Source organism: Ilyonectria robusta (genome assembly GCF_021365365.1).
Source record: "Ilyonectria robusta strain PMI_751 chromosome Unknown BGZ61scaffold_71, whole genome shotgun sequence".
In the NCBI taxonomy this organism is placed as follows: domain Eukaryota; kingdom Fungi; phylum Ascomycota; class Sordariomycetes; order Hypocreales; family Nectriaceae; genus Ilyonectria; species Ilyonectria robusta.
The window spans coordinates 42614-70437 of NW_025764505.1; the positions used below are offsets into that span (position 1 = coordinate 42614).

At 45.7% G+C, this 27824-nt stretch overlaps 12 protein-coding genes across 12 annotated transcripts; 8 read left to right on the forward strand and 4 right to left on the reverse strand.

Moving 5' to 3' along the window:
• Positions 1–805: 805 nt before the first annotated feature.
• BGZ61DRAFT_487330 (uncharacterized protein) lies at positions 806–2519 on the reverse strand (the record flags this gene model as incomplete). The annotated part of the gene is made up of 3 exons (XM_046249957.1): positions 806–1578; positions 1719–1978; positions 2107–2519. The coding sequence occupies 3 exons, from the start codon at positions 2517–2519 to the stop codon at positions 806–808; spliced, it is 1446 nt and encodes a 481-aa protein (XP_046093979.1).
• A 466-nt stretch (positions 2520–2985) lies between these two features.
• Positions 2986–4439, forward strand: BGZ61DRAFT_541708 (uncharacterized protein; the record flags this gene model as incomplete). The annotated part of the gene is made up of 5 exons (XM_046255078.1): positions 2986–3003; positions 3071–3625; positions 3672–3991; positions 4043–4310; positions 4368–4439. The coding sequence occupies 5 exons, from the start codon at positions 2986–2988 to the stop codon at positions 4437–4439; spliced, it is 1233 nt and encodes a 410-aa protein (XP_046093980.1).
• Positions 4440–5042: 603 nt separating this feature from the next.
• BGZ61DRAFT_374334 (cytochrome P450) lies at positions 5043–6767 on the reverse strand (the record flags this gene model as incomplete). Its single annotated transcript, XM_046242326.1, has 8 exons — positions 5043–5278; positions 5332–5602; positions 5657–5811; positions 5879–6009; positions 6070–6264; positions 6332–6344; positions 6398–6506; positions 6561–6767. The coding sequence occupies 8 exons, from the start codon at positions 6765–6767 to the stop codon at positions 5043–5045; spliced, it is 1317 nt and encodes a 438-aa protein (XP_046093981.1).
• Positions 6768–7725: 958 nt separating this feature from the next.
• Positions 7726–8739, reverse strand: BGZ61DRAFT_500728 (uncharacterized protein; the record flags this gene model as incomplete). The annotated part of the gene is made up of 3 exons (XM_046251603.1): positions 7726–7985; positions 8053–8574; positions 8628–8739. The coding sequence occupies 3 exons, from the start codon at positions 8737–8739 to the stop codon at positions 7726–7728; spliced, it is 894 nt and encodes a 297-aa protein (XP_046093982.1).
• A 742-nt stretch (positions 8740–9481) lies between these two features.
• On the forward strand, positions 9482–10407 carry BGZ61DRAFT_374329 (Alpha/Beta hydrolase protein; the record flags this gene model as incomplete). Its single annotated transcript, XM_046242325.1, has 2 exons — positions 9482–9885; positions 9945–10407. The coding sequence occupies 2 exons, from the start codon at positions 9482–9484 to the stop codon at positions 10405–10407; spliced, it is 867 nt and encodes a 288-aa protein (XP_046093983.1).
• A 311-nt stretch (positions 10408–10718) lies between these two features.
• Positions 10719–11789, reverse strand: BGZ61DRAFT_435450 (3-oxoacyl-reductase; the record flags this gene model as incomplete). The annotated part of the gene is made up of 3 exons (XM_046243993.1): positions 10719–11252; positions 11311–11383; positions 11440–11789. 3 exons carry the CDS (start codon positions 11787–11789, stop codon positions 10719–10721), a joined length of 957 nt encoding a protein of 318 aa, XP_046093984.1.
• A 647-nt stretch (positions 11790–12436) lies between these two features.
• BGZ61DRAFT_312218 (uncharacterized protein) lies at positions 12437–13373 on the forward strand (the record flags this gene model as incomplete). Its single annotated transcript, XM_046238824.1, has 3 exons — positions 12437–12585; positions 12641–12846; positions 12928–13373. Coding segments are annotated over 3 exons (801 nt in total), but the record flags the coding sequence as incomplete, so codon positions are not given.
• Positions 13374–14002: 629 nt separating this feature from the next.
• Positions 14003–15684, forward strand: BGZ61DRAFT_435454 (cytochrome P450; the record flags this gene model as incomplete). The annotated part of the gene is made up of 3 exons (XM_046243994.1): positions 14003–14863; positions 14931–15223; positions 15284–15684. 3 exons carry the CDS (start codon positions 14003–14005, stop codon positions 15675–15677), a joined length of 1548 nt encoding a protein of 515 aa, XP_046093986.1. The 3' UTR covers positions 15678–15684.
• An 889-nt stretch (positions 15685–16573) lies between these two features.
• BGZ61DRAFT_541715 (uncharacterized protein) lies at positions 16574–17733 on the forward strand (the record flags this gene model as incomplete). Its single annotated transcript, XM_046255079.1, has 3 exons — positions 16574–16875; positions 16934–17050; positions 17124–17733. 3 exons carry the CDS (start codon positions 16574–16576, stop codon positions 17731–17733), a joined length of 1029 nt encoding a protein of 342 aa, XP_046093987.1.
• Positions 17734–22798: 5065 nt separating this feature from the next.
• On the forward strand, positions 22799–23744 carry BGZ61DRAFT_500732 (uncharacterized protein; the record flags this gene model as incomplete). Its single annotated transcript, XM_046251604.1, has 4 exons — positions 22799–22841; positions 22932–23457; positions 23517–23613; positions 23676–23744. 4 exons carry the CDS (start codon positions 22799–22801, stop codon positions 23742–23744), a joined length of 735 nt encoding a protein of 244 aa, XP_046093988.1.
• A 1025-nt stretch (positions 23745–24769) lies between these two features.
• On the forward strand, positions 24770–25584 carry BGZ61DRAFT_487340 (uncharacterized protein; the record flags this gene model as incomplete). The annotated part of the gene is made up of 5 exons (XM_046249958.1): positions 24770–25077; positions 25142–25148; positions 25201–25281; positions 25340–25481; positions 25532–25584. The coding sequence occupies 5 exons, from the start codon at positions 24770–24772 to the stop codon at positions 25582–25584; spliced, it is 591 nt and encodes a 196-aa protein (XP_046093989.1).
• An 820-nt stretch (positions 25585–26404) lies between these two features.
• BGZ61DRAFT_374385 (uncharacterized protein) lies at positions 26405–27551 on the forward strand (the record flags this gene model as incomplete). Its single annotated transcript, XM_046242331.1, has 4 exons — positions 26405–26488; positions 26554–26838; positions 26903–27229; positions 27285–27551. The coding sequence occupies 4 exons, from the start codon at positions 26405–26407 to the stop codon at positions 27549–27551; spliced, it is 963 nt and encodes a 320-aa protein (XP_046093990.1).
• Between the last annotated feature and the right edge of the window lie 273 nt (positions 27552–27824).

Sequence of the window (27824 nt, forward strand, 5' to 3'; positions counted from 1 at the left end):
TTTTAGTCAATCTCACACCCCCCTCATGACTAAGACAAGATATTGATGTATCAGGGATTCGGTCTTATCCGGGCCCCTAGTCCGGCACCCGAGGGTCAGTCCAACAACTACTTAGTTTCTTCACCCGCTTGTTGAATATTATTTGTCCATGTGACAGATGCATGTTGCAATACATTGAAGAAGATAGGTCCATGGATCCTTTACATGCGGGGTCCCCAGTCTAGATGCGAACATGCGGCTGATGGCTGTTAGTCTTATGCGCTTCATCATGTGCTGGCCGGAAAGTTTGCAATCACCGCTCGGCACACTTAGGCTTACCATTGAGTTTTCTTCTTGCTTTCCATCATGTATTGACAATAAATCCCATGCATTTGTCGATGTTGACGGGCATCGCGACCTGCAAGTCAGAGTCTGGAACGACAAACAGGTTCTGGCTTTGACATTGTCGAACATAGACCTTGCATTTCCAACCGACAGTTCAGCCAGCAATCGAGAACCCCGGGCTGCCTGTTACAAAGCAGTCTTAGCGTAGCACTTTCTCATCGGCAGAGCGTCACTGAATCTTGGAAACAAGACTTCAAGCCCTCGGCGAAAATATGAAGTTTAAGCTCTTCAGTGATCTCAATTCAATACAGATTAATACGTTTGACATTCGTATAAATACATTCTCGGGTCATGGAAAAGTTTCCAGAAGTGAAAGACGATTTTAAGATTTTAAAGGCGCGAACGCGTTAGAATTGCTTCTGCTCGTGGTCTCTGGCAGCGGAAGTAGATATCAAGGTCCTTTCAAGTTCCCGGCACCCCTTCATACCGCCATAAAGTTGGCCCATTGATTAAACAAGCCAAAGCCATCGCCTTCCTCCACGATACGACGTGGATGTTGCCTGATTTCGCCATCGACAAAACATGGTTCCTTTGTCGTTATTGGCACTTCTATCGGCGACGCCTTGTCAGTGGGTGGTGTTGTTGGGTCCACGAATCGACTCTTGTCGTAGCGCCTTGTTTGCGGGTTTGGACTCGTTGGAGCTGTGAGAACTGTGTCTTTGAGCAAGGATAAACTTTGCTGGACCATATTGACCGCAGCCAAACTCTGTCGCAATGTTGCCTGGGTTTGGCGCAGGGTTTCCCCAAAGAATAAGCGGCTCCAGGAGCTTCCAATTCTTCCTGCTGCTTGGGATTCTAAAGGGCTTTTCTTCTGTGCTTTATCGAGGACATGAGCTGAAAATTCACTCATGGAAACATTGGCACGTGTGCATTCTAAGGCCAGTGCGAGTAGGGAGCGCTGTAGATGCGAACCAAGGGAAGAATCCTTTGAGCTGTGTTGAACCTCGTCCGATTGCCCGGGTGCAGTATTGGGTAGAAGTGGACTTTTCGTAGGCTGGTAATGAGGCCACAGGCTCATGTCGATCTCAGAACCCGCTTGTTTGTAGATCCTTTCGTCGAGAGAGAGTGATGTCTGGCTGGGGCGTGGAACATCTGACTTCGATCCAACATCGTAGCCGGCTGCTTCATGGTTGATAGGATGGGCTAACAGGTGACCTAGTTCCAAGTTTTGTCCAAGATCAGACGGTTGATGAACTGTTGGGAAGATGTTAGTTATCTATATCCAAGACGAGTCACCGTCATACCTCCTTCTCACTCTTTTTCTGGCATGATAGAGTGGTGCAATGAGACACCTAGAGAGCAGAAATGGGGTTCAGGGTGCGGCCATTACTCACAAGTCGACGGCAAAACATGTTCGTGAGAAATGCCTTTCTCGAAATCTTCGCTAAAGTCCATATATACGCTCGATGAATACATGTCTTTCCTGTTCAAAGGTTCTGTTGATGCGTCTTGAGCCAGGTCTTGATGCGTTTCTAAGAAGGCGTTCACTTTATTTGCCGTGTCGGCGTTTCCGAATTTGGCTTGCGATGGATCTGTCGGAGTGGAATTGACATTTGTTTCGGTTGAAGTAGTGTTGGTTGGTAACGGCGGTCTTCTGTGAGGGGGTTACAAACCGGGCACGTTAGCAAGTCTCTACAAGAGGAGTTGATATGGGTGCAAAATTGGACAAGCCATCATGTTCGCTCGTCTCAACAAGTTATTGATAGCTCAAACTAAACCCACCTCCTGTGATAACGCCGAGTGACAATGCACTTTATGTCCCTCTGCTTGCAATTGACGCAGGGAACTTCCTTGTCAATGTCACATTTGACTTTGCAAGCCCTGCAGTGGTCGCAAGCTGTTGCCGCCCTTGGTCGACGACGTTTGATCGTTTTGGGTGCTTCGGCGATGGTTGGTGTCGCTGCTCGATCCTCACGGCTTTTAGATGGTGATGGGATATCTGATGACGCTGCCGGTGTGAGAGGTTTTGCAGCTGGCCGTCTTACTTTCGTCGGATTCTCCATCTCGGAGAGGTTGACTAACTGGGCGTCTGTATCAGTGCAAGTATCTTTTTGGCGGTCCTTTTTCTCCGTTCCGGATTGTTGAGGCCGAGATATCGTATGTACCCTTCGTTTATCGCGGGTGCGGTCCCTCATCACGCTGAAGAAGTTGCCGTATTTTTGAATTATGCTAGTGACTTTGGAGCACCTCCCTCCCCACGAAATGGACACTTCCCCACGCAATGGATACTTCCCCACGAAATAGACATGTCCTCGCGGGATGGATGGAAAACTCTGCGCTTGCGGAAACCCCGGAAGGTGGCTGCGTCTCTCTCAGTAAGGACCCCATAAGTCGGACCCTTTTTCCATGCGGGGGAGGGGCAAACAAACTGAGCTAAATCGTGACTTCGAGGCCTAACATAGTCGGGCTACCCTCTTTGGTGGGAGACCCCACTTGCATGGTAGCAATGTGGAGGCACGATGTTGGGACCGTGAACTTCAATGGGGCAGGTTTCATTAAATATACAAGTAGCAAGATGCTATGGGCAAGACATGTTGAAAACCTCTTTTGAAATACTCGGGGTTGAATCAGTTACACAGGCCTACGTCGCAAATATTGATAATGGGGAAAATTTCGAGTGTAAGTGCCACAGGAGATGGCTCTTCCGAGGGTTTCAGTCATGATTTTGCTCACAACTTGTAAATAGATTCTCATCGTTGGCGCTGGCCCATCAGGCTTGACCTTGGCTTTGCTGTTGGCGAAGCAAGGAATCAAGACTACCGTGGTAGACATGGCACCACACCTCAATTCTGCGCCACGAGCCACGCATTATTCCTGGCCCGCTGTTTATGAGCTGGGTAGAGCCGGTGTTCTAGAAGAGGTTATTCGCGAGGGTTTCGTCAATGACAGGCCCGTGTCTTGGAGAACGCTAGATGGGACCCTCTTGGCTCAGGTGGATATTGAATCCATCCCTAGGGACAAGCGGATGGTGTGCCTGCCGCTCAACCACCTTACGTCGATACTTGAGGCGCACCTCTCTAAAGAGCCCAGTGCCACTGTCCTGTATAGCCATAAAGTCTTGGGAGTCGGACAAGATACTTCCCAGGCCTGGGTTGAAGTGGAGACACCCACTGGGATTCAAGTGTTGAAGGCTGATTACGTGGTGGGATGCGATGGAGCCAACAGCCAGATTCGTCGATCTTTGTTTGGAGATACCGATTTCCCTGGCAGAACATGGGACGAGCAACTTGTTGCCACAAATGTGAAGACCTCCTGGATTTTTGGTGGCTTTCGCTAACCTTTCGAAGGCATACTACGACATGACGAAATCGGGATGGAAGGATGACTCTGCCTTCATCGTCGACCCTGAGCACTGGGGAATGATAGCCAAGATCCGACCCGACGGGTTGCTACGAATTTCCTATGGTGAAGTCCCTGGCTTGAGTAATGAGGAGTATATTGCCAGGCAACCACAAAAGTTCAAAGCCATTCTCCCGGGGAATCCCGATCCAGACAGCTTCCGTGTCGTCAGCATCAGCCCTTACAAAATTCACCAGCGATTGGCAAGAAGTTTACGAGTGGGGAAGATCCTACTGGCGGCTGATGCAGCACACTTGTGCAACCCTTTGTGAGTCTCTTGCATTGATGCTGCCATTCAACATTTCTAATTGACGGATAGCGGAGGCCTGGGCTTGACCGGAGGTCTCGTTGACGTTGGGAATCTGTACGATTGCTTCGTAGGTATTCATCAAGAGCTCGCAGACGACACCATCCTCGACCGTTACAGCGAAGTTAGACTACAAAAGTATCTGGACATTATCGATCCCGTCTCCAGCGAGAATCTCCGACGGTTGACGCAGGACGCCGAGGCTGCTGGCAAGGACCCTCTGTTCCAGAAACTTCGAGATGCCAAGTCTGATCCGTCCCTCAGTGCGAAGTTGAACGAGGTTGGTAACCATGTAACAGATCCGGGATCGAACAGAACTTGCTAACCTTTCTTCTAGGGTCTTTGGAGTATTATGCACGACTTCCGCAAAGAGTACAAGACTCCAGCTACTGTGGGACGCACTGGTTGACGGGGACTACGGCTCAGGCCCGCAACAGCGTCTTGGTTTGGGCCTTGATAGCATAGCGAGAGAGTAGAGAAGACACAATGTATTTTCCCGTAAACTTGACTCCCTCAGGTAGGGATGCCTCATCGTTGACTTCCTTGTGAGCTGCAAAGATAACCAGGAGGCACCGTCCTGACACCACACAAACCAACGAGCTCTGGATTACAAGATTGCGTCTTTGTGAACCGCTTGATCCTACTGGCCCTCCACATTACTGACCTTTGCGAGACCGAACGACGCGATATTTCGTGAAAATACTGGCGCCTGTTATTCTTCGATATCTTGGAGCTCCATTTCGATTTTAGCGGATGGAGTATGTTCAATAGCCCACAACTTAAATGATGGTATTATCGTGGCGAGAGCATGTTGATAATGAAGCAAGTGCATTATGATTACACGAAAACCGCCGATGGAACGCAGTGTTGGGTCTATTTAACATTTATCTTGGTTAATAACCGTTTAATATCTCCCTGTGCTCACCCACTCCTCTAGCATCCAAGCCATCTCATGTCTTGTAAGTAGATGCCCGCGAAAGGACCAGGCCCTTCATGACTCTAGCGTCGGAGGCTAATCAACACTTTCACCTGCTGCCTGGCACTCCCTCCTGATCAACTCAGCATGGGCATCGCTTCGTGGTGTGATGGCAATTCGAAAGGGCGACTCTGAATGTGCCAGTGGATCGATGCGTGCATCATCAATCGGTGCGCCAGGGATTTCGGCAAAGTCGTAGCAGTATAAAAGGCGCGAGAATGCAATAAACATGTTTCGCATGCCAACCTGCCATCCGACACATACTCGGCGACCTAAAGACCCAACACGTTAGCTTTGCGCCTACACACGAAAAAGGGCTGCGTACCCATTCCGAAACCAAACTGGCCTTTGAGCACATCGTAAACGTTCTCGTCCATGAAGCGCTCTGGGACAAATCTTTCGTTGTCCTTGAACTCATTTTCGCTGTGTGATATGCCCCAAGCATTCCACGTAAATATGGTCCCCTTTTCGAATTTATAAGGGCCCCACGAATCATCCTCGACGAGCATCCGCGGCATACCCGTCGGAATCATGTTTGGGCGCCATCTGAGTCCTTCTTTGATGACTGCCATGATATAAGGCAGAGATTCATAGTCCTTTTCAAGCTGATTAGCCGTGGAAGGGTAGCAAACGTTTCTCAAGGCACTTACGTCAAAACTAGGTAGCCTTTCGGCCGCGGAACCGCAGACACTATCCAGCTCAGCCTGGGCCTTCTTTACCCATTCAGGGAATTTCGCTGCCGCCGCGATCACGTTGTTTATCTGGTTTCTTGTGGTGTCGGAACCCGCTTCGATCAACGTGCCCGCTGGTTTGAGAGGCGAGGTCAGTATTCATTCAGGGCTCGTGTCTGAAGGGCTTCACGGAGCACTCACCGCAGAAATACTTTTGTGGTTCGTCAAACCCGTAGTCTTTTGCCAGATACAGCAGCTCACGGCTGAAACACTTGGGGTCTTCGCCTGCTCCAATGCGCTTCTCGAGGTCGTCGAAGAATCTTCGATAGGTTCTGCGTCATTGTGTCAGCAGCACGCAGAGACTCGTTTATCAGATGATCAGTGTAACAAACCCTACGGTATCGTTGAAGATCCTTTCAGCCTCCGGGCGGTACCACTGCAGGAACCGAGGAAGGGCTTTAGCGATTACAGGGAAACCGTCGATGAAGCTGGCGGAAGGGGAGTGCTGGAGGGACATGAACTCGTCGATGCTGTGGAACAGGGCTTTAACCATATCTTCGCTCATGCTTGTCCTGCGCCCAAAGACACTACACTGTGTTAGCATCTTTTCATGAGAAGAGAGAGAGGATATCGCGGCCCCAATATCGAACGTACACAGACATGATGACTAGAAAGAATTAGCGATCACAATGCGTAAATTGACACATCGTTGATGCTTACCAGAGTTGGAAAATCGTGCCCCGTGAATATAGAAATCAGTTGGTTTCTGAAGATAGTCCCAAAGTAGTTTGCGTGACTCAATGTCTTGATACGGCTTGTATGTGTCGGCCTGGAGTTTGCTCGTCAGAACAAACAGCCGCTATGCGTGGCGCATATCTCTCACATGCTTGGCTGTCAAGAGCTGATGCATAATTCTGCGCAACTTGCGCCATCGCTCACCATGCTCCATGATGATAACTCGATTCCCCCCAGAGAGGATATCTTGGGTGACAGGGAAGTACGGTCGACTGATGTACAGCCTGCCGCGCTGGTCGAGCAGCTCCTTGGTAGCTGCGAAACTATTCAAGACAACCCATCGTTGCTGACCCATGAATATGGAGAACCTGGCGTGCGTATCAGCAGATGTCGATATTGGCCGATTCGATGAGTGCCCTCACATGTCGCCATAATCTTTCCCCCATTCGGCAAATTTATGACCCATATTGGTCTTTGGGAGTTGTGGTGCATTTCCGAATAGCCAATGCCCCTTTGGCCCGGGCGGGTAGTGATAGGATGTTGTTTTCGATCTTATGCGACGAAGTGCATAGAGAACCCCGATAAGAAGTGGGTAAATGATCAAAGAAAAAGGCACATTGCTCAGGAGACCCATGGTAGAGACGGAGCCGGGGTCCGAGTTTACAAACTTGGAAGCCGTGCAGAACGTGGTCGTAGGAACAATTTGAAAGAACTTATGGCTGGTGGTATGTACAGTCGAAATAAAAACGAAGAAAGCAAAGTGAACAAAGGACCTGCTCACGCTGGTTTCAACACAAGGGCGTAACATAATCCGTGCAGAATGGCTCACATGCGGGGTGTGGGGGAGGGGGCTTTGCGGGGGCAGAGGGTGAGCCTCTCCTCTTTGCCATTAGGTTTATTGGCTAGCCCCTATTTGATACCTGGGTCGAGCGAAAGGTCAAGGATTTCTGTGCTCGGGTCTCACGGTATTGCATGAACAAGCAGCTGGTCAAGATGATTCTGTATTGGAGGACCAACGGGACGGCGGTAGGGATTGGGCCACGTGTAGGTTTTCGAACTAAAGATTCTTATAAGCTGTGGCATCGCATTTTGCGCGCAGATCAAATCAACGGTGCGAGGCAGATGGATTATTCTAGAGGCCATGATTTAAAGAAACCCCCCAGGCTAATGTCACTTTCTTGTTGGTGGTCACACAAGTTAGAGTCGCCTGAGCATTTCGCTCACGGCACATGATATTCTGATTTTAAGCAGCATGACTACTGCCGAACTATGGCGTTCAATTAAGAAGTACAGGCCGTTAGTATTCGTGCTCATCAACCAAAGGGCCTTGCGCCCAATACACGTTTCTGCCCTTCGTCAATTGAAGCGGACAATTCTTTGCCCATCCATGACGGCCGACTTGTCTCCAGCGCATCCTCAATCTCGATGATTTCGTTTCCCGCAACGAAGAAGCATTTGCCATGCACCTCTGGTCGGAGGATCGGAAACAGCAAGGCGTGGCCAACACCTTCGGGACTGTTGCAGGGCAAGGATTCCCAAACCTTCTTGAGCAAGTCCGGGGCCATTGGAGTCACTGTTGGTCAGCCAGGTTTCATCTTCCATGCTCTGCAGTGAAACGGCATTTCTTGCCCTGTACTTACTGGTCATCCATGGCGCCACGACGTTGATCGTAATGCCCTGCTTGGGTAGGTCGTGCCTCAGAGATCGCATCATACCGACCAATCCTGCTTTGGCTGCTGAATACAGGTGCAGAGGAGGAGAGTCCAGAAACGCCGCCGCCGAAGACGTGATGATGATTTGGCACTGACTGTTCTGGCGTTTGGCGAAGTAATAGGTGGCGCAGTTGACCGCGTAAATGTGTCCGATGATATTGATCTGCAATCCCTCGAGAGAGGGTGGCTTGAGCTTATCAGTGACGGGGTCAACGTTGTGCTCCAGAAGGCTTTCTCCCCAGTTTACTCCTGCATTGGAGATGACTGCGTCAATGACTCCAAACGTCTTGAAGCCATGATCAAAGACCTCGACCATGTCATTCCAGTCAGCGACGTTGGTTTTGCGAAACGCCAACCGCCCTTGTTGCCTGCCGTGACCTTGTAACTCCTCCACGAGGCCATTCAGCTCTTTCTCGTTCCAATCTGCTAGAATGAGGTTCGCTCCATTTTCTGCCATAGTCAGCCAAGAACCGTCACTGGACGTTGTCTGGAGATGGCCATACTGTACGCAGTCATGGCCGTGGCACGGCCGATTCCTGAAGAGCAGCCCGTCAAGAGGATCGTCTTCCCACGCAGCTGAGATAACTCCGCTGTGTTGAACGAGACGGCCGTCATTTTCACTGATCATGCCAACAGTATGGTCAAAGGAGCGAATTTTCTGCGGCTCGTTTCGCGATCCGTCGGATTGCCCTCTCAGCAACGGCCCTTCAAGTTAATTCCAAGGGCAGCCTTTTTGTTTCTTTCATCCCCGTCTGGTAGCAAGACCCCACACACATCGTGGGATGGGGCTTCTCATCGCCATCACGGCCTAAGGAATTGATGTGGAGGTGGGGAACACGCATGACTTGGTGCCAGTCTTCCTGAGAGATGGCAGAGTGGACAATTTCCTTCTCATGAGATCATCACCAGTATTCCAGATTAATTCCCTTCAAGTTTACGATTATGTCATGGCAATACAGTACACTCTTTGTTGAGATGCATCTTTTCCACATACATGCCAGCAGGGGAAGAATCACGAGGCAATGCAGCAGCTCGTCATGGGATAATTACCCCGCCTGCCCAAAATTGCCCCGTCTCTTCTAACGACCACAGGATTGTCCCGCTTCGACTTTGTCACCCTGATCTGCACCATTCAATCATTGATCCAAGGCAGTTAAAACTGGGGCGGGATGATGATGATCCTGGCATGGTTCCCGCCGCAATGGCCTTGCAGGTACTGCTCTTCACTTCAACCTTCCCCACATAAGGAGAAGCTTGTCGTATTTATGCGTATTAATACTCCAATTCTCCTGAGGTGGCTCTTGAATCGTCTCGGACAGGATTTGTCATTCTTTGAACTGCCGTCGTCACCAACGCTATGCCCCTCGTAAAGCTTTCAAACGGCCAGTCGGATTACTACGAGGTTGACGATTACACGGACCCATGGAACCGCGATGAGAGCGATATTGTCATCTTCCAGCCAGGGATACTGAGGCATACAGACTTCACATTTCATCTTGTTCCTTTAATGTGCCGACATGTGCGATTCATACGTCGAGACCTCCGGGGACATGGACGGAGTTGGACGTCCGATGTCCCTGGCTACCATTACACCCTTGACACATTGGTGGACGAAATGGCAGAATTCATCGACAAGGTGGCGGGCCGTCCAGTGCATTGGATTGGAGAAAGCACGGCTGGGATGGTGAGCATTGCCTTGGCGGCCAAATATCCCAGCAAGTTGAAGTCTCTCATCGTCATGTCATCGCCGCTCGTGTTAAAGTAAGCCACTTTGTAGAAAGGGGGGATGAAAACTCAAGGTTTTGCTAACACAGAAACAGCGATGCGTTCAAGACGATGGTATCCCGGCCGTATTCGAGTCAAGCCGAAGCAATGCGCAAAATGGGTCTTGTTGAATGGCAGAGGTCGCGACCTGTGTCCAAATTGAGCGCCGATCCAAACGCAAGAAGCACCAACGAGATGGGTACATTTTCCGGCCCTGGTTATCTGAAATGGTACGATGAGATGTTGGCCAAGCACAACCTCGAGGGAGTGGCTTCGTACTGCCACTTTATTGCGAACGTGGATGTCACCAGCCATGTGGAGAACATCATTGTTCCGACTTTGATATTGGCCCCGCGGAATAGCATGGCCAGTCCCATAAGCGTGAATCAGGAGATGGCTGCAAAGATAAAGGGATCATGTCTGGTTATCATTGATAGCGTTGGACACATGTTGTATATAGATGAGCCCGAGAAGACGTGCGATGCGATTCTCAAGTGGGTCAGAGACTTACGAAAGTAATTGCACCGCCAATTGACCTGCCCTTACGCGACGCCGACCATGTACTTGGTGTAAAGAAGTAGGGTGAATATTTCACGCAAAGCCGTAGTATTACTGCCTCGCTGGCGAGGGTGGTATTCGGTCAAGACTTCCTGCTGTTACTCATGGCGGTACAGACCCTTTGGAAGAACGACTACACCCATCACCTATGAAGAACAGGGCAAAGGTGCACACAACTGCTGGATTTATTTGATAGACGCTTGGAATATCTGCAACTTGACAAGACTTGTTTTTGCTATCTGATCCACGTAGACAGTACGCGCGAACTCTCCTCACACCTTCATCCCCGCGTCTGGCATCGTGCCTCCATCGTTTAGCAAGCCCCCGAGAAAGTCTACTTTCAACTCATACAGCCCCTGCTCACGCACATGGTCACCCATGCTCACGACGTAGCCAATATCCTGTTCGCAGTCAAAGTACTTTCCCTTGAGAGCGGTTCCTCGCCCGGAAGCGAGGAACACGCAAGTCTGTCCACACAGCGCAGGCTCGCACTTGAACTGCGCACAGAAGCTCTCGTACGCCGCTGCAACTTTGGGGTAGGCTGCTGCAATGTCGCTGGGGAGGCTCTTCTGTATGCCCGTCTTGGTTGCTCCCGGGTGGAGAGAGTAGATCTCAATGTCGTCAAAGCCGTCCATGTCGAGCTCGAATTGGATACAGCCATTTGCGCGTACGAGCGCGGCCTTTGCGGCGGCATAGTTTGCGCTGAAGGGAAGGTTAACCGTGGCGGATCGCGAGGCGATGTTGATGATTCTTCCATGTCCACGAGCCCGGAACGCAGGTAGCAGCATATGCGTCCAAAGCATAGGCTGCAGCACACCTCCTTGGTTACTAGCTTTCTCACGGGTTGTGGTTTAGGCTGCTTACGGCTTTGAAGTTTAGGTCAACCATGGCCCAGAACTGGTCAAACGTCTCCATGTGGACTGGGCGGTCGATGGTTCTGTGACAGTGTTAGCCAGCGCGTGCCAGGGATTACACTCGGATCATATCTAGTACCCTCCGGCATTGTTGACGAGGACGTCGATTTCTCCAAGATCCTCTCGGATCTGTTCCCATGTCTTCCTCGACTGCTCAACATCCATCACGTTGCAAAAGTATGCCTTGGCCTGGGCCCCGAACGCTGTGCACTGCTCCATCGTGGTGTGCAGCGCCGAAACAGCCTGCTCCAAATCTATCAGGGCGAGTTTAGCACCAGCTTGGGCAAAGGCCAGGCTTTCTCCACGTCCAAGACCTCCACCGGCACCGGTTATGGCGACGACACGCCCATCGAGGGTTCCTCTCAAGGCGTCGGGACTAATGGCGGCGTAGGGCGTGGTGTGAAGAGTGGGCTTTCGTATCTCAGGCATGATGTTTGTTTGATTCAGGTGCGGCGTGATGGTAAATGGAGACTGGATGATGTTGAGCTGGATTATAAGCCCTAATGAAGAATCATTTCAATCAGTCTTGACACAAGCTTGCTATGGGTAGGCTGGAAATGAATGTATGCGGGGAGTTCGAGTCTGTGACGTATTGTGGGATCCCCTCCCCCGCATTGCATTCGTGTCCCGCATGTGAGAGTTGTTGGATCCGATACGGCTGAATTCGAGACTGGGTGATGGCGTTCAATACTGATGTTGATTGCCTTGATCTCGGATCGCCCGGCCCCCTCTTTCCTCGAGAGGGGTCGTCTAGTCGTCTAACTTAGGTTAGGATATCGGTGTATGAGAGGTTTATGCAAAACTGGCGTAGTCAATCCCGCCACATGAGGGGTCCGTCCAGCAAGAGCTGGCCGTGAGGTCGCTTCGGAGTTGTCCCGGAATCGAACCCTTAGGATAGATAGTCTTGCCCACCCACATTAAATGTCCTCTCTTCCATTTTATGAAACCTCATCCCGCCATCTTGGTTGTCAGAGTTACACGCTGTGGCCTGCAATTAGTCGCACAAGTTTTCATAATCCCCAACCAAAAGAACCATGTCTGACAACGAGATTATCCTTGATACTTCCATCTTTGCCAACCTCAAAGGCAAGACTGTCGTCTTTACTGGCGGCGCAAGCGGCATCGGACGGGAAGCCGTCACCATCTTCGCCAACGCCGGAGCCAACATCACTTTTGGCGACATCGACAACGTCGGTGGCGCCAAGCTGGCCACTGAACTGGGAGGGTATGCTTCTTGAATCAATTCATTTAATTTCCATCACAGTTGACATGAACTACAGACACGTCCGCTACAAAAAAACAGACGTAACCAGTTTCCAGTCACTTAAAGACCTCTTCGCAGCTGCGACTGAGGCTCATGGCCCACTGGACATTGTTTGTGCCAACGCGGGCATTCATGAGCATGAGGACTGGCTTTCGGAGGAATATCTTGAAAAAGACTGCGCTTGGCGTGCAACCCAAGTCAACTTCATTGGCGTGTTGAACAGTGAGTCTAAGCCATTCCATCAAGCCCTGCCAGGCTCTCCCAGCTCTGCACAGTTTTGTTCAGTCTTTGACAAAATCTCAGCCATCAAACTCGCTCTTTTATCTTTCAAGCGGTCCGGCAAGCCAGGTTCGATAGTCATGACCGCCTCTGCGGCAGGATACATGGATAGCTCGCCGGTTTGCTATTACGCAGGGACCAAGCATGCCGTCGTCGGTCTCCTCCGTTCCTTCGCTACTATTACGCCAGTCTACGACACTCGTATCAATTTAATCGCGCCGTGGATGACCAATACTCCGTTTGCTGGGGACGAAGTTCTGAAACGATGGGAAGGGTTACCCATGAACAAGCCGGAAACGTGTGCACAAGCCATTGTCTTTGCTGCCATCAATCCCGAATTGCACGGCTGTGGTATCTGGGTCGGAGGAGATAGACTCTTTGAGGTTGAAAAGGGATATCTTCGTACTAGACCGCAATGGCTCGGCCAGGAGATGTCGGATAACTTCCAGGAAGGCTGGGAACGCCTTTCAGCACCCTTTGGTAAAAATGGTGCATTGAGCACCCTGCATTAATCTACCAGGTAGAAACTTCATCAATACATGGCTAAATGAAAAACACGATCTGATCCGAGTGTCCAAATTAACCGAGTTGGGGGAGACTAAACAACACATGCCCTCAGTGCTATTTGCTGTCGTATTAAGCCCTACAAAAGAGGAGGATGAGATAATGCCGTTGCCATTGTCGGTTATGTAACCTACAGGAATTTGTCAGGTGCACAACTGATTCTCAGCCGATACAAGACTGGGTAAAGGTCCCACGTATGTTTTGCGGGGTCCTCAAATCGAACTGAAATTCATGTGGGGTATTTTGTCCCATGCACTCACCATCGTGAGACAAGCCATTAACGTACCTGCGGCAACTTCAGGGCGATTCAGTGGGGGCGGGGCTGTCTGATCCATCTTTTGATGATTCAGCGGGCGCCCAATGTATGATCTTGGGCCTGAAGTTATATGACTGCTTCAGCAAGTGGCAGACTCTTGAAGTCTCACAAAGTCCAGACGCCAGCCGAGCAACGTCATATCCAAACACGCCCATCATGTCTACGCTTCTCCCCATCAGCAACATTTTAGGCGAAGGTTCCCTCGCTATTCGTTCTCTCATGATCATCGGCGTACTGGCCATATTAACGCTGGTGTTTACCACCTTTGGCGATTCACGGAGGAAGAAGCTGCCGCCAGGTCCACCAGGTCTCCCTCTATTGGGCAACTTTCTGGACCTGGCGGATTCTGAAAAAGTCCGCACCAAGGTAGCCAGCTGGGCTCAGAAATATGGAGGCCTCGTCTATACTCGGATTGCGGAAGTCGACTACATATGGCTCTCTTCCCCAAACACGGTCAAGGACCTGATGGACAAGAAGTCGTCCATTTACTCGTCTCGTCCCAGGATGCCTTTCGCCATGGATGTTGCCAGTGGCGGGAAGCGCCAGCTTCTGATGCCATACAGCAATGAATGGCGGAATATTCGGAAATACAGCCACCAACTTCTGAATATGAATGCTTCCAAGGCATACCAGCCGGTACAAGACTACGAGTCCTTGCAGATGATGCACGACATGATGACCAACCCGGCCGAGTTCTACAGGCATAACCAGCGCTACTCGGCCAGTGTTATCATGACAATCGCATACGGTATTCGGGTGCCCACATTCGACAGCCCCATAGCAAAAGATATCTACGTCGTCCTTGATCACTTGACCGAGATGACAGCTCCTGGTAGCCACGCTGTGGATTCGATGCCATCCCTGCGATACTTACCCCAACAACTCCTGGGGAATTGGCGTACGAAAGGGCAAAAGTTTTACGAGCATGATTCGGGCGTTTACCTTTCGATGTGGAACAGTCTGAAGAAGAGCGTAGACGGGGGAAGTTGTGAGCCTTGCTTTTGCCGTGACTTTTACCTCAGTGATCCTGCCAAGCATGGCATCGATGATTTGTCTGCGGCATATATCTGCGGTGGTTTGGTACGTGGCCCTCATCCAATGCATTGCTACTGTCTCCTTGCACTGAACTGATAACCTGGCACTCTAGGTCGAGGCCGGATCCGAGACAACAGCTTCTTCCCTGAACAATTTTCTGCTCGCCTTATGTCAATACCCAAACGTTGTCTGGAAAGCCCAAGAGGAGCTCGACCGTGTCGTGGGAAACACACGAATGCCCAATTGGGACGACGAAGCAGACCTCCCCTATATCCGGGCCATCATCAAGGAACTCTTGAGGTGGAGGCCCGTAAACAAGTTTGGCATGTTCCACTCGGTGACAGAGGATGATTGGTACAAGGGACAATTTATCCCCAAAGACAGCGTCGTTGTTCTCAATTGGTGGTACGTGGTTCTTTGGCCTTGCAAAATGGAAAAGCTGTGTTTGCTAAACATCTACTTTAGGGCCATTCACTACGACCCCAAACGATATCCAGAGCCTGAGAAATTCAAGCCGGAGCGCTACCTCGACTTCAAGCTTTCGGCAGTAGATGCTATCAATGTCAAGGACCCGTTGGACCGGGATCACTTCTCGTACGGTGCAGGACGCCGTGTTTGTCCTGGCGTTCACGTGGCCGAGCGTTCCCTTTTTATCAACATCGCTAGGTTTTTATGGGGATTCAACATCTCCAAGAAACTTGACGCCCAGGGAAATCCTATTGAGCCGGACGATGGAATGGTGAGGGGTCTGCTAAGCGTCCCGAACCCCTTTGAGTGTGATATTCGGCCACGGACAACTCAGCATGCCACAATGATTGCACATGAGTTCCGAGCAGCAACGGAAAAACGGCAAGCTTGATTTAGGGTACCTTTTGCTGTATCCAATTATTCATCACGTCAAAATAGCCTGAAAGATATGAGGTACTTTAAAGCATCTGCGCGGAATTATTTATCCCCGTTAAGAATTTGGTGCTTATATTTACTATGAAGAAGAGGAAAAGGCTGTCTGCTCTATCCAGAGGTAAGTTGCTGCTACCACGATGTCAAAAAAACACAGTGTTTTTCTCCACAATTTTAGCATTTTAACACCCAATGCTTCCACGGTTGGACTCTGAAGACATCATTCAGCACGAGGATCTATCCTAGAAAACCAAGATCACAATTCTCTCCTCTTCATCAACTCTGTTCGTCGGTTCGATACTCTCGTCTCGGTAGCTTATTATTCAACCGATTTCAATCATGCTGCTCATGGTTCACCATTGTCGATGAACTTCAACAGATCTACCGGTACCCTTTGGAGGTAGGTAGATCATAGTATGATTTGAGCAAATGAAAGCACACAGGCTCTAGGATTCATTCTAGGACTGGAATAATTAGATTGCAATCGGCTTTTCACTCCCCTGAGCGGAGCGGTTGTGTTTGTCATGTCCCCTCATTCCCAAAATTTGATGAAACCCCGCCTTTAACACATGCATCACCCCCCTTGCCTAGCTCAGTAGACTACCCAAGGGCATGTGATGAGGGCTCGGATCTTTGCGGTAAGCTGGTCACCCATTCTGACCCCGCATTCGTTCTGAGTGCTTGTGCGAGTATGAGCCACATGACCATACCAAGTGGCAAAGATACTTAGCAAGACCCTACAGCTAATCTATAAACGGAGACTAAATACCCAGCCATCAGACGACCGGATCCATTCACCCATTACCTTTAAACAGAGGCGATTTTGTTTTTCCCCTCCTACCCATACCAGCTGACATGTCTGTCATTGCGCTTGTTGGAGCTGGTGGCAACTTGGGGAGATACGTCCTCTTTGGCCTGAAAAACTCACCTTACAATTTTGAGATACGTACGTTATCTCGCAAGTCGACACCACCAAAAGGCAGTGACTCCAAGCACCACCTCCAAGTTGATTTCAACAATGAAGAGCAACTGAAAGAGACCCTGAGGGGATGCGAATTCCTGATCAATTGCATGGGCACCTCTGGTGATTACCACAGTTCAAAGATGGCTCTCGTCCATGCAGCCGCCGCTGTAGGGGTTTTTGGGTATATCACCAGGTGAGAGAAGAAGAAGCGACTGTTGGGATATAAAAGGACGGCTACTTACAAATTTCAGTGACTTTGGGGTGGACTATAATACTCCTAGCGTCCACTTTGATCACCCTGTCTGGCTGGAAAAGAAACAACACGTCGAGTATGCGAAAAGCATAGGCCTACGCACCCTAGCAATCTGGTGAGTGTCAGCATATCCATGGATCTGCCTCACGCGGCTTGAAACGTCAGCAATAGAGGCTAACAGGTGGCAGCCCCGGATTGTTCCTGGAGGAACCGTTCGGTGCCTTCGGCCCCTGGCATGGGTTTGATCACAATTCGAAATCCTTCATCGTGGCAGGGACTGGAAAGCAGCACATTTCAGTGACTAGCAAGCTGGACATCGGAGCTGCCGTCGCACGCGTGTGCCACCTCGTGCTCAGTACCGAGGCCAAGTCGAATCACTCGCAGACTCAACCACTACTCAACAAGGATTACATCAGAATCAGTGGTCACGCTGTCACACCTTATCAAGTCGTTGACGTGGCGAATGACAACAGCAAGAGTGAGGATGGGAAAAGCGGCGACCAGGGGGAAAATTGGAAAGTGCAGGCACTCACCAGCGAAGAACAGTGCCAAAGCTTCCAGTCCTCGATGATGGTCATCGCCATGAACGAGGAAGCGGAATCAGTTCTGGATCAAGACGGTGGGTTTGACCCCGAAATGGCGAGTCAAATTGCTGGGCGAGTCTTCCGCGCTGTGGGCGACGGCACGTTGCATTTTGCTGAGAATGACAACGAACTTCTCAACCCGGGCCAGCAGTACTGGAAATGGACGCAACTGACCGACTTTGAGCAAGACACAAAGCCTAAAGCGTTGTGGTAAGCTGCAGTGAAACAAGCAGCTGGATCAATTAGTATTGTGAGACTTCAGAATTGTAATCTTCATTCACTCCAGGCTCAAGTCTGCCAAACCCCAAGTGATTTAATCCAGACGTATAATCAACGACGCAATATCAGTCACCAACGAGGCGGGTTCGGTTCAGGGGAAAGGGTTTCCTTGCTATCCTCCAGGTAGCCTCACCCCGCATCAGGAGCCATGAGGGGGTGGAATACTTGCTTAGCAAGTCTTGTCAACCAATTTTAACAACGGAGCCTACGAGAGGCAACTGTAGATGCCCTCCAAAAACTGTGGATTCAGGGAAAGCGATTCTTTGTACAGTAGTCATATCAAGCATAATGAAGTCATTTGGGTATGCCGGCGCGGCAGAATGAGTCAAGACTCTCATCGGGCCAGCCGTCATCTTCGACCGAGTGATTTTCAACGAAGCAACCATGCATCCGCAAACTTCAGTGGCCAACAGTTGACTCCACATGAGGAGTTCATTAAATGGGCATTCGAGTGCCATGGAGCCTCTCATGGCAAACCCCATGGTTACTCAAGCATACATTCCATGCGGGGGAGGGGGCGGAGGGTCCTAGTTGGGTTTAGGCGCTCATCTCCTTAGTTATCTCAGTACTTTAGGTCGCGATGGGATATGTACTGCGGACTAGCAGCGGGCTCGCGCGGTGGCCTCGGGTCCGGTTTCCTGCTCAATGTCGACAGGTGGAAATGGTGAACTGGTTGCTGTGACGGTCAAGGTTCACAATATAGTAAACCGTAATTTGATTGGTTTATATTGGCAGTTAGAACGGGGCGTAATATACTAAGCGTAGGATAGTAAATTATATCTAATAATATTAAGAAATATTCTTAAATAATAAAATTATATTAAAAGCTAGAGAGCTATCTAAATATAAAAAGTAGAAATAAATAAAGCTATATATACTATTCTAATTTGCTTAGTTAATTATAGTTAAATACACTCTTATTCGACCTGTTCGACTATTTAAGGTTAAGGTTTTACTTTTGATCGAACGTGGTCGAACGAGCTCCCGGTCGACCAGTTCGACCACATACCACTTCCACCGGGGTCTGTTTGTTCCATTCCGAGCCCCGCCGTTTCCCGTTCGTACCCAGTTGATCTCCCTGGCTCGTAACATATAGGTGCAGCTAGATAACTTAACCTGCAGTTAAGTCATTACTTTCCCTTTTACCTCAGCGGCTAGGGAACTGCTGCTATACAGGAAGGTCGTAGTGCTAGCTGCTACTTTAGCCCCTCTGGGGCCAACCCCTTATAATATCTTACTGATCGGCTCACTTATCATATACGTTACCTAAATATCTTTACTATTTTTACAATAAAAACGCAATCATATCAGAAATCTCCCTAGCGTAGCTGCCAATTCAGCTTCCACTCGCAATAAGGAGCAGCGTGGTGAACCCATAAGAGCTCACCGCAGTAATCCCGCTTCTGTTTAGCAGCGGAATAGCGCAGCAACCTCCTGCTCAAATAAGCCTAGCGACTTTAACCACTATCATAGAAATGGCCGATGTTGTTCGCTCTTGTTAAATTAAAACCTCAGCAGAAACCGGACTCTCCCCTTTTCCACGACCAGCTCCTGCTTTGGCTTCGTTTGGCAAAGTAGTTGAGAGGAGCCTCGAGGAGAAAAATGTTATAGCGCTGGGGACTATCGCCGGGGCTGCTCGGCTCTGGATTGTGACTATGGCTAAGTCGGAAGATGCGAGTTCAAGTACTGACTCCATATTCAGCAGCTGAGTCAGCCAGACTGTAACAGGCTGTGCTTATAGGTGGCCTCGGGAACCCTCGGCCTTTTATAGCCCGCTTTTTATCTTTAAGCTACTATAATAAGTATATTAATAGATAGAACTTTTCTACTTTTTTTTCTTTTTTTTCTTTTTTTCAAATTTAGTATATTTTATAAATTTAGCTAGTTATAATATATTATTTTAAGACTATTATATAAGTATATTATTTTTATAGTTTTTTTATAAAATTTTATAAAAGTTTATATATTTTATTATTTAAATATAGAAAATTTAAATATAATATTTATATAATTATTTTTAGTTTATTTATATTTTTATTATATTTTTATTTTTCTATTTAATTTTATTTTTATTTTAATAGTAAATATAATAAATATATTAAATATACTTATTATAATAGCTTAAAGATAAAAAATAAGCTATAAAAAACTGAGAATTTTTAAGACTATCTATAGATATAGCTTATTATAAAATAGTATTAAATAATAATAAATAGTAACTTTTACCTTTAATATATTTAATAAGATAAAATTATATAAATATTATATTAAGATTTTCTATACTTTAAAGATACTATATATAAATTTTGATTAGTTTTTATAAAAAAACTATAAAAATATACTAAATTTTATTTCTTAATATTTTATAGTAATTAATAAGAGAGTATAATTAAAAAGATAGTAAATTATATTAAATTTATAGTATCTATAAATTTAAAATTTTATAAATACTATAAAAATAACTAAATATAAGTTTTATATCTAAGAATATTTTATTATAAATAATAGCTTAAAGAAATAGTAAGAATAATATTTAGAACCTTTTAAAATCTTATTTTTTTTATAACTTTTAAAATAAGATTTTAATAAGAAGATTAAAATAATAAAAATAGAAATTTAACTTAAATTTATAAAACTTAGTAATTATATAGTTAAAAAAGTTATTAAAATTATAACTTAAATAGTATAAGAATTATTATAAATTTAAAACTAGCTTATTTAAGTTTATAATAAGTTAGAGTAAATCTAGCTATAGCTAAATATTATAAATAATACTTATATAATATAATTATCTTATTAAATATATATAAATACTATTAAAATAATATCTATTAATATTACTACTTAAGCTTTATTTATAATTTAATTAATAACTTTAAAATTAATATTTTATATAATAAATATATTTAAAATACTTAATAATTATATTAAAGATTATATACTAGTAGTATTTTATAAAATTATTAAATAAAAAATATAAATATTTAAATACTAATTTACTTAATAATATATTATAATAACTAAAAATAAATAAAATATCTATTATTTAAGAATTATTAATAAAATTAAAAAAGAATTTAAAAAAATTAAAATTATTATTAAAGCTAAAAAAGCTTTAAATATAAGAGTTTTTTAAAATTAATTATATTTAATTAAAGTTAATAATATTAATTATATTACTATTTTTAATTAAAATAATAAGATTTTTTTTAAAGTAATAAAAATTTTAAATTAAAAAAATAAAGTTTAAATTTTTAAATTAGTATTTTTATATAATAAGAATTAAATATATATAAAATATATTATTAAAAACTATTATTATAATAAATACTAAATATAAATACTTAAATATTTAGTTTTTTTTTTAGCTTTACTTAATATTATTAAATAAATTAAAGCTATATAATAATCTTAAATAGTAAAAATAAATAATAAGAGTTATATTTAATATTAAAAAAAATAATAACTAAATAATAAAATTATTACTTATTAATCTCTACTTAAAGCTTTTATTTAACCCCTCTAACTTTAATTCTATTATTTATAATTAACAATCTTACTATTTATAATTAATAACCTTAAAATAATAATCTTATTTTAAGTAATAAAATATAAAAGAAATTAATATCTTTTATTATTAAAAAACTAACTTCCCTTTTAATACTTATTCTATCTTAATAAATTTTATTTAAATAACTTATTATTATATTAACTGCTATTAATTATAAAACTCTTATTATATATATTCCTATATATTAAAATTTTAAATTTAAATTTTAATATAATATAAAATTCTATTAAAATCTTTAAGATAAAAGGAAAAGATATAAGCTAAATAACTATTTAAAATTCCTTAAAAAAAAAAACCTCTTAAATCTCTTACTATACTACTTAAAATACCTAAATAAAAACTAAAAAATTATATTAGCTATTTTTAAATATAATCTATTTTTTAATTATAAAAATAAAAATAATTTATAGAAAAGTTAAACTATTAATATTAATATTATATTTATCTAAATAGAAATAGATATATTATATAATCTAGCTAATAATATTAAAAATACCAACAATAATAGAAGCTAAAAGTTCTTTATAGAAATTAGCTATAAAAAATATAACCCTAATTCTAGAAGTTATTATACTGCGTCGGGCTGATATGGATACTAGCCATCTAGGATGCTGGCTGGAGGGGGGATTTAAATAACTTGGATCTCGGGGTATTAGGTCGGGTTGTGGGAGTTTTTAGTGTATTTATTAAGGTTAGAGTTGAAAAAGTTAGATAGGATTTTAGTAGAGAAGAAAAAAGCAGCTTAAAACCTAAAATTTAAGCTTTAGTAACTATAATATATATATAATAAAAATACAGTAAATTTAAATACTAAGTTTTCTTATTAAGGGAAATACTTAAGTATATATTCTATAATAGATTATATAAGTTATTTAATAAAAGCTATTTAAAACTCTATTTTAAGTAATATAAATAAGATTTTTTAAATATTTTAATTAAATATAAAAAAATAGAATATAATATATAAAAGTCTAATAAATAATAAGTAACTTTAAGATTTTATAGTTATAGTAATTTAAGAATTATAAATATAAAAAAGAAATAGTAAATTATTAATAACTTTTATAGGAAATTTTAAATAGATTAAATTATACTACTTATCCTATCTGACGTATCTTTTAACTTTCTGGAGTTGGTGTATTATAAATCTCCTACGAGCGGAGCCGGGGATAGTCGTTCGACGGGAACCGGGAAGAGTCCGCGTCCGTGTTTAACTGATACCAGACCAAAATTCCGCCTTCTTTCCCGAGGGCCTAGGAACATCAACCCGAAGTCCATTGGGATCTCGTATTCGTCTTATATTACAAATCCATCTGAGATCTTTTTCCTATAAGTTTCCGCGCTTGACTGTTCAGAGCTACCCAAAGAAAGGACACATTTGTCCCCTTTTTCATCAAGTCCTTTAAGCTCGACTAAGCATTCCTAAAACATGCCAGAGAATCTTACCATCCTGATTACAGGCGCTAGCAGAGGTAAATATTGAAACGCATCTCGTCCACTACCGAGTAGACGCCATTTGTAACCAACCCCCTCCTCTCCCCGGAGTGCTAAACATACAGCAGGTATTGGCAAGGGCCTTGCAGCAGCGTACCTCGCTGCCCCAGGAAATACGGTCATCGCATCTGTTCGTGATCCAGTCCATCCGAATCTGCAGGCTCTCCGGAACCTTCCCTGTGGTCCAAGGAGCTCCCTGGTCATCGCACAAATTGATAGCGGCAACGAGCGAAGCATACAGGACGCCATTCAAAATTTGCATGCTCCCAGACTGGACGTGGTGATATCCAACGCAGGCGTTAACGAGAGCTTCGACCGCCTGGTCGACACGACCACGTCCATACTGGACAAACATATACACGTTAACGCTTACGGCCCACTCTGGCTGTTCCAGCAGACACTTCCACTTCTGAGTAAATCATCCGCACCGAGATTTGTTGTTGTATCCAGTGGTGCTGGGTCGACCTCGATTCTGGATCAAATGGAAGAGCAGCCGATGGGGGCCTATGGTGCGTCAAAGTCACTGGTCAACCATTTAATCAAGCGCCTTTCGGTCGAGGTGAAAGATGTGATCATCTGGCTTGTGAACCCAGGGTAAGTATCCATCTCCAGATTATTCTCAAACTACGATTAATCATCACGTACTCTTTCAGGTGCGTGGAAACCGATATGGTGAAGAATGTTCGCGAACATATGCAAATCCCAGAGTCCATCACCATCGAGGAAAGCGTCGCGGGGATCATGAAAATGGTAAACCCATACTTATAAGCAGGTGAATCGCGATACCAGAGACATGATTAACATCGCAATAGATAGGCGAAGCCACTCAGGAAACCAGCGGGCAATTCCTCGACTACGATGGGGCGAATATGCCCTGGTGAGTACACAACGGTGCGCATTCTCTCGCCGTGGTATGATAAGGTTTGAGAGTGGGTGTTGTATGAGGGGCGCTATCTCGTTTGATGATTTACCACCAGTGGGCGTGGCATAGTATCGTGGTAAAAGTCCTAACGCTACGTTACATCACAATAAAGGATATATTATAGGCGATCCAGAGGATTCAAGAATTCATTAGTACGTGAGATGAAGGGTTTTGTCCCATAAAGGTAATACCGAGGATCTAGGCAAGTCTGGCCTGTAAGACAAGCCATGAGTTGATGTGATACCTGGACAATGAGTCTTCTGGCAAATTGCCGGGGGCGTGACTACCGCCTGGTTTACTGATTTGAAATTCGAGTACAACGCGAGGGAATGAATTTCTGTGGTGTAACAAGAACGGAATTCCCCTCAACTTGTCAGGGTAGCCTCGAGCCCCTGAATCGGAAGTCTCCGCCGCGGCCGCCCTGGTGACCTGGCCTATTCAGGAGGAGATAGATTGATGTGTCAGCTTAGAGCGGAGAAGTAGGTAAAACGACGGGGCATGGATGGTTTGGCAAGATAAATAACACAAACTCCGCGTACTCAGGTACCGGTAGCCTCGGGTCGGCCTTGGAGTCCGGAAGCGAGACCGAGCACCACCACCCACCTGATCATCAGGAAGCCGAATACTTAAAATACCTCATAATATCCTCAAATTCTCCATGCTCAAGTCCCTCAGACTCTTATTATGACTCTTTGTTGAAGTTGTATTCAGCCTCATCGGCAGCCGGTAGGCAGACTGCGTACACAAGGAGAGGTTTCATGGTGCAGAAGGGCTGCAGCGACCGCGATTAGGATGGGGGGTTCATCGTAACAGTGATGTGTTGGCTGCTTCCCTTCGATCCATCTACTGAAGATGTAAAATGAGCAAATAAAAAGACGGTGAAGCCATGTTTTTCGGGCTCGATGCGGAAACTCCCACATGCACCGTGGTTAACACAGGACGTCAGCTTAGCCGCGGCTTTCTGCCGAATACACACATTTAATGATGCCGAATTACGTCCGGACTGGCTACATGCGCGGAGGTTTCATTGCTTCGAGAAGTGAGGTTGAACGAGGAGTTCGGCAGACCACAATGGAGCAAGACGTCCATTTGCCGTGCTTCCCCGCCCAAAGTAGTTCTCTTATCGGGAAGCATCTACCGATACGAATTGCCGAAGTCGATGCTGGGGTCTTGTGGCTGAAATTCGTCGTAACCTCATGCAGCTTCCAAAGAGCCAACAACGCCATCACTACCTCAAATTATGAGTTTACCGCCGAAAAGTCGCCCTCTAACATGAAGGCAAGAAGACAAGCGTGAGATGACACTGGTATGCCAGTCTGCCTAGAGTCCAGATGTACCTGTGCCAGGATCATGAAGCAGACATGTAAGCTGAGAAGCGGGAAAGCAGGGAAAGGGGTGATACTAAAATGTCCTAGGTTGTCAAAGGTCTCTTCGTACCGTCCGAGACCCCGAGAGAAGGGGACGAAACCATGCTAGACATCCCAGCCATAGCATTTGTAAGCTTCAATGTACGCTTATCGGAGAGCATTGGTTACCTGGATTTCCTAATTCCAGCGACAGCAGATCACAACGCCTTCTCCTATTGCCGTCATCGCATTACGAGGAAACCTCCATAATTTGTCACTAATCCCTCATCACCATAACGCCGAATCCCGGGAACGTAGTGCCCATATTTGGGGCTTATGGAATTATACTTGTATGTAGGAATCTTTCCATTTTGTACTATCCACTAACTAGATTTTACAGTAACTACAGCCACGGCGCCGACTCATTTTATTGTGAATTTAAACATGCAGTAGCGTAAGAAGGTTTCAACTGGATACCATCGGCTTTGAGCTGGGAATGGAGGCGCGGAGACCGCCATCCCTCGATAAGTGGTCACCGCGCGTTACCTGCTCTGAGATACAGGGGAACGGCTAAGCGGGACCAATTTCCCGTCGGTACTAATAGTGAGGCAGCGGAGTCCGTGAATGACCCACCCGAAGGGTGGGGGGCTGTTAGACTATTCACAAAAGTTGCGGAGATTTCCGTTTTCGGCATGCAGGATTCAGTCCAGCGCGTATCCTGATTTCAAATTCTCAATTAGAGGATGGCCGGCAATTTTCTAGAAGGCTCATTAAATACCGAAGCACATGGTGCTATGTCCACCTTGGGTGACCGTCGACCTGGAATGGTGAACGTTACGGGTTGAGGAGGTTACCGCGGACAAGCGGTGTCGTGTAACCTCGTCTGTTATTTCAAGTTTGTACTGCTTGGCAAATCTAAGAAGCAGCATCGTAAAACATCCCATATTTTTGTCTACGTGGCATTTGATAACACCCTCAGTGTAATTGGACCAAATGTTGCGCAGCTTGTAGCTTCGGAAGACGGGTGCCAAGTGCAAGTCCAAACTCCGCTCCGCAACGGTCCTTGTCGGCGTGACAAGCGTGTTGTATAATGGGAGCGTTAATTTTCATGGTCAGGTTGTTACACCGAGGCACTCCGGCATTGAACCTTAGGGAGCGTGGTAAGTAATGGGTATAAATACGGATATCTTCCTGACAACGGTGACAGATTCGTCAAAGGAAAGTTTAGGCCACCAGGACACTACATAAACTCAACACCTTTTGCGCATTTACAATGAAGGTAGCCATCGTCGGCGCTGCTGGAGAGACCGGTAGCTGCATTGTTAATGCTCTCCTCCAGTCTAACATCTCGGAATTAGTACAGTCTCTCCCCTTTTTGCATTTACCCTACCTCTCTTCGGTTCTGACTTTTGTATCGTCTAGAATATCACAGCCTTAACGCGCCCCGCTTCTTTGGGAAAGCCAGAGGTTGAAGAACTCAGGAAGAAGGGCGTCAGCGTTGTTGCTGCCGACCTCGTTGGCTCTGAAGACCAACTTGTGAAGATTCTTAGTGGCACGGATGTCTTAATTTCGACCGTCTCCGTGACTGGATTACTGGACCAAATTCCCCTCGCAGATGCGGCCAAGGTAGCAGGAGTCAAGCGTTTTGTTCCCTGTTTCTTCGCTACCATTGCACCTCCTAAGGGCGTCTTGGATTTACGGTACTTGGTAAGAGCCTTTGACCAGACAGACTGCTCGGATGTTCGGAATTTAAAAACTAACTATGGAATAGAAAGAAGAAATCCTGCTGCATGTGAAGAAGATTCATCTTCCTTACACTGTCATAGATGTTGGCTGGTGGTATCAGCTCAGCCTTCCTCGCCTTCCATCTGGACGTATTGACTACGCCGTAACTATGCCGGTGGAATATATCGCTGGAGACGGAAATGCTCCTTCCGCCCTTACGGATATGAGGGATGTTGGCAACTATACTGCACGCATCATAAGGGACCCTAGGACTCTGAACAAAATGGTTCTTGTCTATGGTGAGGTTCTCTCTCAGAATCAAGTCTTTGACCTGCTGGAGAACCTTAGTGGAGAGCAGCTTGAGCGACACTACGTAAGTAATTCATCAACACCCGTGGTCGGGAATCTACCTAATAGAACTACCCTAGAGGACCGCGGACGACCTAAAAGTTGCCATTTCAAAGCCATTGTCTCATGACTGGTTTCGCAATGCCCTCGACCATCGGGAGACGGTCATCTCTCAGTATTGGAATTCTATGGGGATTCGTGGAGAAAACACGCCGGAATTTGCCCATTTTCTCGGCTACCTTGATGGCAAAAACCTATATCCAGATTTCGAGGGAATCTCATTGGAGACATGCTGTAGAGAAATCCTTGAAGGGAAGGCTGCCGGGGTGTATCTGAATAGGTGGTAAGCTTTTTTCTAGGCTTAGGCTGGAGTTCAGGAGATAGATAAGGGAGTGATAGAGGACGAGCTCTATTCTCAAATTTATCTCGTTCTGTTACTATCCTCTCTTAAGATATAGATATAGAAAGTAGAACAGCTATAGCACATTAATAAATTTCCCGTCCTATAATCTGTTTTCTCCAAGATGAGAACTGGGCATCCCTGCCTAAGTCTGAGTATACTACCTCCAGCTTCTATCTAGTTTGAGCCTCTATCCCCTCTCTAAGCACTATTCAGCGGA